The 12,332-nt window shown below is 44.8% G+C and overlaps 1 protein-coding gene across 2 annotated transcripts in view; it reads right to left on the reverse strand.

Annotated features, from left to right (window-relative positions):
• Window positions 1-10,683, reverse strand: part of LOC147636837 (DNA gyrase subunit B, chloroplastic/mitochondrial-like) — a 148,903-nt gene extending 138,220 nt beyond the window's left edge. The window contains exons 1-4 of one of the 2 annotated variants that reach the window (XM_086800394.1): window positions 10,323-10,683; window positions 10,114-10,240; window positions 9,947-10,027; window positions 9,753-9,866 (exon numbers count right to left, since the gene is read on the reverse strand). In XM_086800394.1, the coding sequence (XP_086656520.1) occupies window positions 9,753-9,866; window positions 9,947-10,027; window positions 10,114-10,240; window positions 10,323-10,573 (573 nt within the window). In that variant the 5' untranslated portion in view covers window positions 10,574-10,683. The remainder of the gene's footprint in view (window positions 1-9,752; window positions 9,867-9,946; window positions 10,028-10,113; window positions 10,241-10,322) is intronic. The other variant, XM_086800393.1, reaches the window with a different exon arrangement.
• Between the last annotated feature and the right edge of the window lie 1,649 nt (window positions 10,684-12,332).

The following is a 12,332-nucleotide window of genomic DNA, read 5'->3' on the forward strand; positions in this document are numbered from 1 at the left end:
TTTGAGATGACAGATCTTGGCCTTCTGCATTATTTTCTTGGCTTTGAGATTTGGCAAACCTTGAAGGGCATTTTCTTCTCTCAACAGAAGTACACACGGGAGATTCTTAACAGATTTCAGATGTCGGGATGCAAACCAGTATCTTTTCCTATGGATACTAGTGAGAAGCTTTCTCTACTTGATGCTTCTCCAAGGATTGATCAGGGACAGTATCGGGTTCTCGTCGGTTGTTTGGTTTGGTCAACCTACTCCTGATTGGACATATGTTTCGCAGTCAGTTTATTGAGTTCTTTCTCATCCAAACCCCGTCAGCAGCATTGGGGGTGTGCTCTCAGAGTTCTTCGGTACTTACTTGGCACTTTGGACTTTGATATCTTCTATGGCCAAGGATGCACTCTGGTTGGATGGTCTGATTCAGATTGGGCTGGAGATCCAGATACTCGACGTTCGACCACTGGTTGTGTTTTTTCACTCGGGTCTAGAGCCATTTCATGGAGCAATAAAAAGCAGCCTACTGTGGCGCTTTCCTCTATAGAGGCGGAGTATCATGCGGTTTGTTATGCTGCATGTGAGGCGATTTGGTTGCGGAGATTATTGGAGAAGCTTGGCTGTCCTCCTTCCGAATCTACTCTTCTTTGGTGTGACAATCAGAGTTGCATCGCCATCGCCAAGAACCTTGTGTTTCATGCTCGTACGAAACACATTGAGATATAGTATCACTATGTTTGTGAACGGGTTCTTGCTGGAGATTTACGTTTGGAGTATTGTCCTTCAGCGGAGAATGCTGCAGATTTGTTCACCAAGCCGGTTTCTCAGGCTTCCTTGGCTCCTCATCATCGGCTTCTCGGAGTTTGTTCAGCATCTGGTGCTAAGAGGTGGTGTTAGCACATTCATCCCTAGTTTCTGCCCATGTCTGGTGTCCTTTTGGTCCCTTTTGCATGGCCCTTGATTGTGGGCTGGCCACCCTTATTTTATATATTTTTTGGGGATTTTTCCCAGCCTGGATGCCTTTTTTTCCAGACGGCCACCTTTAGCATTTCCAGTCGACCAACTCTCCTCACCTATAAATAGGTGGACTGGCCTCTCAGTTTTGTATCTTGCCTAGTCTATCTTTTGCTCCCTCACTTATGAGACTACTTCTGTCTCTTGCTTGGGACTATATCACTTCAGTATATTCAGCATAGTTGCTCCATATCTCTCTCTCTCTTGCACTCTCTACTCAGCACACTCTAGTGCTTATTTGCTTCCGCTCTGTGCACTCTTTCAGTTGGGGCATTGTCCAACCATATGTCCTTTTTCTCCGCAATTAAAGCATTTTCCTTGCTTGGTATACTTTGCCAGCTATTGATACATCAACTTCCTTCTGGATGGCAAAGGTGGTTTAATGCCATTCTTCAGCTTCTGCTCTTGTTGCTCTGACTTCTTTTGGTCAAACACCTTGGCCTTCTTCTTTTGGAACTCTTCTTTGTAAGACTTCCCAGTTGTCCAAGGCATATGCAATCTTCAAGTTCTATGGCTGCATCTTGAGCTACTTCCAAGGTGTTCGCTTTTGTCATCTTGGCCACCTGTCGAAGCGTTCGATGTAAGCTATGGATAACTTCCTCATCTCCATATTTGAGAGAATTTCATTGAGAGATGTAAATTTGAGAGAGGTTGCAGCAAACTTATTGATATAAGTTTCAACATTCTCCCCTTGGTTCTATTTCAATTCATCCCATTCTTGCTACACATCACCTTCAAAGGATGAAGGTAAAAACTTCTTATTGAACATCTCCTTGTAGTTCTTCCATGTATCGGTTCATTCTCTTCACGGACAATCTTGAGCCACCAATTCAGGGTAGCATCCTTCAAGTGCATTCTCGCCAAACTGATCTTGGACTTTTCTGAATAATCTTCACCATCAAAAAAAAATCATCAAATCGCCTAATAAAAGAAACAGCTTTTTGAGAATCTCTCTTACCATAAAAAACATCAAACTTGACACTCTTTTCTCCAAGCTTGAACTCCCGCTTGGCAGCTACTTATGAAGTTACTTGTCCTTATAAAGATTTTCAAGACAAGATGAGGTAACTTGGATATGGTGGGACTTCGAGGTTATAGCTTTACTACCTACTCTGATGATGGTGGGTAAAATAAATTTCATGATCTTTGACTATTCTGAAATAGAGACTCCTTTCATGTGGAGGTAGGCTTTCGCTGCTGCAACACCATCAATCACAAGAGCCTTCTCAGTAAGAAAGTCTTCAAAGACTTTAGCTTCACCTCTAGCTTTAGCTCCTCTCCGTCAAAACTTGAATCGTTGGATCTACTTCGAGCTCTTTGTACCTTTGTATCTTCTCATAGTCTGAAAAAGACACCATTAAAGAACGTCAAGAATCCCTAGATTGTTCATGAATATTCTTCTCTCCTTCTCCCGACACGTTTAATGCAATCTGTGGGCTGGCCAAAAAATATGTCACCCTAGGAAAGTTCTCACAAGAGAAGACCTAGCTTTGATACCATGTAACACAGGGACACGTGAAATAAACAAAATAGATGAACTACTTGTAACAAACCTACTTAAACAACAATCACAAATAATGAAAGAAAGTAGGATTTAGAGAAAAGAGAAACGAGAACTCACTGAGAGAGGAGAACAGGTTCCTCGCCCTTTGCAGGAATTTATTGAACCAAACCACAGTGCCTGAACCTTTATAATAGATGAGAGCTGAAAAGATGCTCACAGCCAGTACATCCAATATAAGTGGACTGAAATCTAAAAATTTTGATTTTTAGGGTCTAAAAGTCCGGGTAGGAAGTTATCTTCTCTCTCCAGACTCCACACCTTGGTTTTACCAAATATGGTGCAATTTGGCCGGGACAACCACCATAGACCGTTGTTGACAATGTGCAGCAAGTGTATTCTCTAGTATGCAGCCTTAAAATTGATGAGAAAAGTTTGAAAAATGAAGAGGGAGTGCTCCAATTTATAGATTTGAGGCTTCAATGCTCTAGAATGGAAAGAGTAAGCTCCAAATAACAAGTGGCTACTTTAATTGACAAGTGTAAGGCTACTTGTCCCATTTTGGATGCCACATGTCCCATTCTAGTGTTAGAAGTCATCTCCTGTCTATATTTATACACCAGGGCCTCTGTTGTGGGTGGTGCCTGCCCTGTATAAGGTGTTTTATCATTTTTCCTCACTCCCCGTATTTTTCCCTATTTTTTCCCATTTTTTCCATGGTGTGGTTGGATGCCAGATGGTTGGCAAGAGCACCTAGTGGCTGGCCGACTGTCCCATCAGCAGTCGAGTGACTGGCCGACTGCCCATCAGCAAGCGTGGAGTATTTTGTTTCTCGCCGACTTGCTGTATGGAGTCGTGGACTTCATTTACTGCTGGCCGACTGCTGATGCAGTCGTGGAGTGCTTTTCAGCAGGCCGACTGCATGCATGGGGCATATAAATAGGCCCCATGCCCCCCACCATTGTATCATTCAGTTATCTGCGGGATCTTGTGTATAGAGAAGAGTTTACACACCTATCTCTCTGTGTTTCTTGTGCTGTCTATTTTCTGCAGTCTACTTGCTCTTGTCTACCCAAGTTTGGTTATCATTTCCGCTGCATATTCTGACATGGTATCAGAGCCCTAGGCTCGTGATAGATCTTGGGAGTTTTTTCTGAGCAAGAGGGGGAATGTTAGGTTGTTGATTGGACTGTTTTGGACTGTTTGGGAAGAGAAGGTGCAAGAGAAAGGCGGGCTAAAGGTGCTGGACAGCCACTTGCAAGTTTTACAGATTTTTTTTCCCCACCCACCCACCCTTTCAGTTTACTCCCCGCGATGGCAGATTTACTAGAGATGGCTGAGAAGCACGTGAAGATTCCGACTCTCCCCACGTTCCCAGTGGATCGTCAGTTGGACGGGTCCAATTACGGCATCTGGAAGGTCATGATGGAGTCTGTGCTGGAATCATATGACCTTGCTGATTTCATCATCATCGGGGTTCCACGGCCGGAAGCAGACGAAGGGGAGTTACTGTCGACGAGGAAGGACCGAGAGGCACAGGCACACATGTGGGATCGTGTCAACGCCAGGGTCCGGTCATTTATTTTCCTCAACTGCACACCACAAGTGATCAATCATGTAAAGCACATGACGCTGGCGAGAGGCATACAGGAGCACTTGGCTTCACTTTATAACAGGGTATCACCCATGAAACGGATCTCCTTGGAAGTGCAAATGCGGGTTATGAACCCTCCAAAGTCCTCGACGATGCGGGAACACATTAACAAGCTGCAGGCCCTTCAGCAGGAAGTCCTACAAGCAGGGAAGGAGATATCATCTGAAGACATGGCCATCACTTGCCTGCTCAATATTCTGCTTTCTATTCCTCGTTGATTACGAGTGGCAGGCTCAGCACCATTACCTCGGAGGAGCTTGTGCCAATGGTCTTGGACCAGGAGGAACGTTTCACGAACCCTCCTCATAGCGGCGGTTCGGAGGCCTTAACTGGCCAACGATCGAAAGGCCGGAATAACAACAAGGGCAAAGGGAAGGCTTCACCAGAGAAGTCTTCTGAGAAGAAGCCTGACTCAGAACGAGAGAAGCTGAAGGCCGAAAGATTCTACAATGATTGTGGCGAGAAAGGCCACTATTGGAGGAAGTGTCCTAAGCGGACAGGGAAGAGTGCTGATTCCTCAGCCTCAGCTGCAAAGACTCCGGCATTTGTGCACTTAGAGATGGTGGACTCCGACGCTTCATCATCTTCGAGCAAGGAGGCAATTGACTTCACCGCGAAGGATAACCGGGAATGGATTCTTGACAGTGGTGCTTCCAGGCACATGACTCCATCCCGTGACTTCTTTCTGGATCTGCAACGGCAGTCAGGTCGCATCTTTATTGGCGACAACTCCACTATTCCGATACATAGTGAGGGCCGGATGGAGATTATTCCCGACGGCAAGGGGGGCAAGCATGCTTCTCGTGTTCTTTATGTCCCTGCTCTGGGTTTTCATCTTCTGTCAGTGCATGAAGTATGCAAGACTGGCTTTCGAGTGGAATTTGAGGAGCATTCAGTTGCTCTACGGGACCGTGAGACTGGCCAGGTTGTTTGGGAAGGCGGTGTGGAGAAAGGTATCTACAAGCTCTCTGCACTCTCCTCGTTGACAGGTTCTCAGGTCGGAGATTTGTGGAACTTTCGTTTTGGCCACTTAAATGTGGATGCATTGAGGAGAGCTTTCCGAGACCAGATGGTGGTTGGCTTGCCAGATGTTGGTAGTAGGCAAGGGCGTTGCAGTTCTTGCATACATGGTAAGCAGCACAGGGAATCCTTTCTGAAGCAGGATTCCAGGCGGGCTTCGAAACCATTGGAGTTGATTCACACTGACTTGTGTGGACCTCAGCAGACACCATCTTTGGGAGGATCTCTCTACTTTATGCTGCTTGTTGATGATTGTACCAGATTCACGTGGGTCTACTTTCTTTCTCAGAAGGACCAAGCTTTTGCTCGGTTCAAGGATTGGCACGTGATGGTGGAGAAAGAGTCTAGATTTCAGGTCAAGACTCTCAGGGCTGATAAAGGAGGTGAATTCTCCTCGACTGTATTTCTCAGATTTTGTGCAGATCATGGCATCAAAAGGGAACTGGCCAATACAGGATCGCCTTCGGAGAATGGAGTTGTCGAACGCAAGAACAGGACTGTGGTGGAGATGGCGAGGACCATGCTGGAGCATCGTGATCTTCCTCGTCCACTTTGGGGAGAGGTTGTGGCAACGGCTGTCCATACCCTCAACCGATCTCCGACGACTTCAATACCCCATATGACTCCATTTGAGGCATACTTTGGCACGAAACCTGATGTCTCGCACTTCCGTGTCTTTGGGAGTGACGCATATGTACATATTCCGAAGAAGCAGAGGGGGAAGCTTGACTCCAAGTCCCGCAAGCTTGTATTTGTGGGGTATAACTCTCTTCGTCTGATGGGTCGGTGGACAAACACAAAGCCAGACTTGTGGCTAAAGGTTATGCTCAGCGGCCAGGCATCGACTACGAGGATACCTTTGCACCGACAGCACGGATGTCCACGATTCGGACCGTTCTTGCCCTTGCTTCTTCTCAGAGGTGGCCCGTGTATCAAATGGATGTAAAATCTGCGTTCCTTAATGGTGACCTGCAGGAGGAGGTGTATGTTGAGCAACCTCCAGGCTTTATTGTTCCAGGATCTGAAGGGATGGTTTACAGGTTACGTAAGGCCTTGTATGGTCTTAAGCAGGCTCCTAGGGCTTGGAATCAGAAGATTGATTCCTTCTTTATTCGGACTGGATTTTAGAGATCGGTTGCAAATCCAAACCTGTATCTCTTTCGGGAATGTGGCATGGTCACGCTTATCATCCTTTATGTGGATGATCTCATTCTCACTGGAGGTCATGTGGAGCACATTAGAGTGACGAAGGCTGCCTTGTCAAAGGAGTTTGAGATTACCGACTTAGGCTTACTCCACTTCTTTTTGGGATTGGAGATCTGGCAGACCCAGAGGGGGTTTTTCGTCTCTCAGCAGCACTATGTTCATGAGTTGCTTGAGGCCTTTGGGATGGAGAACTGCAAGCCAATTACTTCGCCGATGGACCCGAACACAAAGTTAACCGTTACTGATCCTTGTGAGCCAGTTGATGCCTCGCAATACCGGAAGTTGGTTGGTTCATTGATCTGGTTGCTGAACACCAGATTGGACTTGAGCTTCTCCGTGGAGCTGTTGAGCTCTTTTATGCAGACGCCATTGAAGACTCATTGGGACGCAGGATTGCGGATCTTGCGGTATCTGCAAAGTACGAAGGATCTGGGACTCTTTTACACAAGAGGGGATGGAGTCAGGCTCCAAGGTTGGAGTGACTCAGATTGGGGAGAAGATCCAAACACAAGGAGATCTACTTCAGGATACAGTTTTACCCTCGGCTCAGGAGCAGTTTCTTGGAGCAGCAAGAGGCAACCAACTATTGCCCTTTCTTCGACAGAGGCAGAGTACCAGGCTGCTTGTGGTGCTACTTGTGAGGTTGTGTAGCTGCGGAGGCTGCTAGGCGAGATTGGGTTTCCACAGAAGGAGCCCACAGTCATTCAGTGCGATAACCAGAGTTGTATAGCTATTGCTCGGAACCCGGTCTTCCATGCCCGGGCCCCGGACCAAGCACATAGAGATACACTATCACTTTGTACGTGAGAAGATCTTGGCTGGTGACATCTTGCTACTTTATTGTTTGACGGAGGACAATGCAACAGACCTCTTCACGAAGTCTTTACCTCAGGCTACGCTCAGGCAGCACTCCAGCTCCCTTGGGTTGATTTCCCAGCCAGGAGCTGAGAGGGGGTGTTAGAAGTCATCTCCTGTCTATATTTATACACCAGGGCCTCTGTTGTGGGTGTGCCCGCCCTGTATAAGGTGTTTTATCATTTTTCCTCACTCCCCGTATTTTTCCCTATATTTTTCCATTTTTTCCATGGTGTGGTTGGATGCCAGATGGTTGGCAAGAGCACCTAGTGGCTGGCCAACTGTCCCATCAGCAGTCGTGTGACTGGCCGACTGTCCCATCAGCAGTCGTGTGACTGGCTGACTGCCCATCAGCAAGCGTGGAGTATTTTATTGCTGGCCGACTTGCTGTATGCAGTCGTGGACTTCATTTACTGCTGGCCGACTGCTGATGCAATCGTGGAGTGCTTTTTCAGCAAGCCGACTGCATGCATGGGGCATATAAATAGGCCCCATGCCCCCCACCATTGTATCATTCAGTTATCTGCAAGATCTTGTGTATAGAGAAGAGTTTACACACCTATCTCTCTGTGTTTCTTGTGCTGTCTATTTTCTGCAGTCTACTTGCTCTTGTCTACCCATGTTTGGTTATCATTTCCGCTGCATATTCTGACATCTAGATGCCACTTGTCCTCAGGTAACCTACTATGCTTAAAATTATCTCAACAGGTAAAGATTTTGTCGAAGATGCTTTGGCAACAAGTGCCCCCATTTGTTTAACTTGTGGATGTAATGACGCGAACAAAATATCCATTCGTGTTTGTCCAAAAATATCCACTCTCCTAAAATCTAGGAGTTGCATGCTTTGGGTCCAAGAAGGTTTCGTTATAAAGATTCACTTGTTCATGGTTTATTCAAATGATTTGAGTATCTGGTTTCGCCTTCAAAACCACTCACCACCCGAGTGCTAAATCCAATCATCTGGGCATCTACCACACGACTAAAAACTTTGGGCGTTCTGGCAAATGGCCACCCATAAACATAATTTAGAAATGAGCATGCTAGCTTAATTAGCTACTCAAAAGATATACAAATCACAATTCATGCTCCATGAGCTGCCTGGTAATGTAGAAGGCTTGTTACACACACACAACACACCCACCCACCCACTCCATGGTGAGCTGCTTCCTCATCAATTTGGATCCTAATCGTCATCCATATGTGAGCAGCATGCCTACTTACTTCCCAACCATAGCTATCAAGGCTAATCTTGCCTTTGAGCTCGAAAGCCTATCATCATAGGCATCCCATTCACTCAGCAGGCCTACCACTAAGAGAGCCTATGAGTGGAAGTGTACAAGGCTACAACAGCTGCTCATGTCCATGTTAAAACGAATCATGCCCAATCAGAAATATATCAACAGAAAAAGAAACAAGGTTGTTATCTTTGACTCATAAGCTTCTAGCTCATATCATCAACTCCACACATTGGCTGTCCTCTTCAGGGGTGATAGAAACACAGTGGACCATATCAAAAGATTTGTCCATGAAGCTGGACAAACCTACACCTACTCTTGGCCCTTGGGCACTATGATTTAAATAGGGATGTTCTACCACACAAAGTTCTGAAATTTCATTTAAATTTTCTCAAAGCACACAAGGCCCAAGACACTAGACTAGGAAGTGGTTAGAAGTCTCTTAAGCCCTAAAAAACCCCATGTATCTTGAATCTTCTCCTAGATCACTTTATTGATATTAGTCAAGACTATTGTCACCAACCACATATGAATGTAGGAGGCCAAGATGCAAAGATCAAAAACAACTGTCAACTAGACTTAAGAAAGAAACCAGACGCTAGTAGTCTTGTGCACATCATTTCATGACTTGAATTTTAATTTAAGAAGAACAATCTGGTGATACAAAGAAAATCTTCCAAACTTCATGCAAGTGTTGCATGTATTCGCAGCTTTATCAAAGCCTGTTAGAAAGATGCCTTATCAACAAGTTTCCTAAAAAACTTTTAAAATGCCTCATAAAAGTCTGGTTTAAATCAAAGATCAATAATGCAAGTTCATGTTGTAGAGGAGTTACTACTACACGAACCGTTTACGGATCCTCGTCCAGATTTGTGACGTAACGGAAAAGTGAAAGAATCACAAAAGGAATAAATATTACTAGCATCTTGGGAAATCTTTTCACCTTATCAATGGATTTATCTCTAAAAAACTGGGATAAATAAATGAATAGATATTGCCGTTTAAGGTAGACCAATGTGAAAAATGTGCCTCTCTAACAGCATTCACCTTATTGAGCATGCATCTTCTGCTTCTGATTAGCAAATCATAAAAGCCAATAACAATTTATTCTCTGATGCGGTAACTTTGAGCATGAAAGAATCAGGAATCGAAAGTATGGAGTAGAGTTATGCAGCTAAATTTGCTACAATGGTTAGCAAAGAGCCAGGAATGGTTCCATATACTCTTCAGCGTTTGAGAGGTTTTTATTTCCCAGAAGACACGTGGATGGAATACTAACCCCTCGTCCATCATCTGTGATGCAAACGGAACCATCAGGAAACAGCACGACATCTATTTGAGTGGAAAAACCAGCTTGAGCCTCATCGATGGCATTATCCAGCACCTCATAGACCTGGACATGGAAGTACAGTGCTAGTTCATGTGGATGCATACTCACGAGAGAAGAACAAAAACTGATGTGTTCCTGCATACCAGATGATGCAGACCACGGGATCCTGTGCTGCCAATATACATCCCAGGCCTCTTGCGAACCGGCTCTAGTCCTTCCAGCACCTTATAAGACAATGAATGTAAAAAAAAGTGGAGAGCAACACATGAATATCTGATCAATCAATAAGCACGGACTGTAGATTAGGTACTTGAATGTGCCCGGCGTCATAAGCCGCCGCAGTGGCATCTGTAGCAGGTGCCTCTAAGGCCGTGCTAGCTGTGAAGAATGTCCTCGCCGAAGCAGCCGTCACAAAAGTCCGGGATTTCAAGAGACTTCTGCATATGAAGATCACATAAGCTTGCCCTAAAAAAGCTGAAGCATCCTCAAAGCAGCAATATAGAGTCGGGAAGGCGTCACCTCGGAAGAACAACACGGGTTTGAGAACCGCTTGAACAAATCAGCTCGCCTAAAAACGGATTGTTACGGCATTGGTGTGAGAGGGGTAACTTCGATGCGTTCCGAAGGACGAGTGTAAACAAGCGATGTGACCTGGACGACGCCATAGCCACCACAGCAGCGGCAGCTGCAGCCCGAGGCAGCCAGCACGTACTGGACGAGGAGGAACAGAAAGAAGTGGCACAATGGCACCGCTCGGCACCAGCTGCCATAGGTAGCCTGGGCTACCCTTTCGAGCTGCTGCTGAGGACGTAACTTTGCTGCCTTCCTGGCTTCTTCCTTTGCCAATGGCAAGCTCAAAATAAGGTCCCACGACTCTATAGTGGAAAGGGCAAATCAAGAGATCTAACAAAAATAAGGCACCAAAACGTTTTTTTTTTAATTAATTAATTAATTGAACCAAGTCAGCATGAAATTATCAAGCCGAGCATCATAAGGTTTTAATTTAGCAAGGATGCATGTTCGTCCGTCTGGGCTCTTCTGCATGCTTCTCGACATAGCATATAGGGGCTCCTCAAGCGAAAAAAGGTTGTTTCCTGCAAGTTTTCCACGCTCGCACACGAGAGATCCCTGCTAAGGGTCTCGAAACGGAGGGGCAGATAGCCACTGAAAATGGCAAGGTAACCGTTGTTGGCAGTTCTCGGGAGCTGATGAGGAGGGGTATCGTGGCGCTCGGGACTAAGGAGGAGAGGGAGGCCGCCAACCAAATGGCAAGGACAAGAGAGAGGAGGAGGAGACGGAGGGGACGGCCATGGAGAAGATGGTGAGGACGAGGAGGAGGAGACGGAGGGGACGGCCATGGAGAAGATGGTGAGGACGAGGAGGAGGAGATGGAGGGGGCAGCCAAGCAGATGGCGAGGACGAGGACAAGGAGACGGAGGGAGTGGGAATGGAGCAGATGGCGAGGGAGGCCTTAGTAAATGTATTAATTTATACCACCAAAATCGATTAATTAATTTCTTTGGCTTAATATATTTATGTGAAGGTTTCTTTGTAAAGTTCATTTTTTTTACTTGGATATTTTCTACCATTTGAAGTTTTGATCTTTAAACATAATTACAAGTTTAGCTATGTTAATTTTTGTTTTCAACTTTTAAAGATTTGGTGTAAGTTATGCTTTGATTAGCATTTATTATCCGTATGAGTATAGTTGTTCGCAATACAAATCAATCATTAAACAAAGCAAGGATGGAGGTGTAATGTTAGAAATTTTCAAGTTGGTGTAAATATATTTTGATTAACATTTAATGTTTATGTAAGTTTACAATAAAAACACTATGTAGTAGGATGCTCTTTTACAAATGGGTATTTGTAGCTTGTTTGATCAATTAATTAATTTAGTTTTATTTTATTTTATTATAATTATGAGGATGTTTGTTGCTTTAATTGCACTCCTTAGATGGGGTGAGAGGGAGAGGATGGCTTGATTCAAACTCCATTCTGCTCGATAATTTTTAATTAGTTATCGACTAGGACTAAGGTATTGTTGTTCTTCATAATTTCTCCTTTCATGTGGAGTAAAATGAGCCCTCATCATTCTACTGTGAGTCCTTCCGTGCACGATGGTCAAGTCCCATCTCATGTATATTCTTCTCAAGTGTAAGTTTGTTGCCCATGCCTTTCTTCTTTGCTCTGCTTTAGCATTCGTGTTTCGATGTGATAACTTTGACGTGATTTCATGTCAACGTGCTTTGGTCTCTTGGGCATGCTCCACTAATCTGCATTTGTGTTTTCTTCGCGTTCTTCCTGCATCTTATGTTTTCATCTTCTTGTTTATCTATAATATCAATGTTTACAACCTTAGCTATGCTTTACATTCAATATTCCTACTTCTCTCGCTTGTTGTTTTCCTTTTACACCATGTGTAGTGAGCAAGCCCCTGTGTGCAACATCACCAACACATCTACATGTATAAGGCTCATGTGGCTAATTCAATTAACCCAAAGATTTGTAAAAGGCTTCAAACTTTTC

The sequence above is a fragment of the Cibotium barometz genome, chromosome 7 (genome assembly GCF_041138505.1).
Source record: "Cibotium barometz isolate CiBa-2024 chromosome 7, ASM4113850v1, whole genome shotgun sequence".
NCBI lineage: Eukaryota > Viridiplantae > Streptophyta > Polypodiopsida > Cyatheales > Cibotiaceae > Cibotium > Cibotium barometz.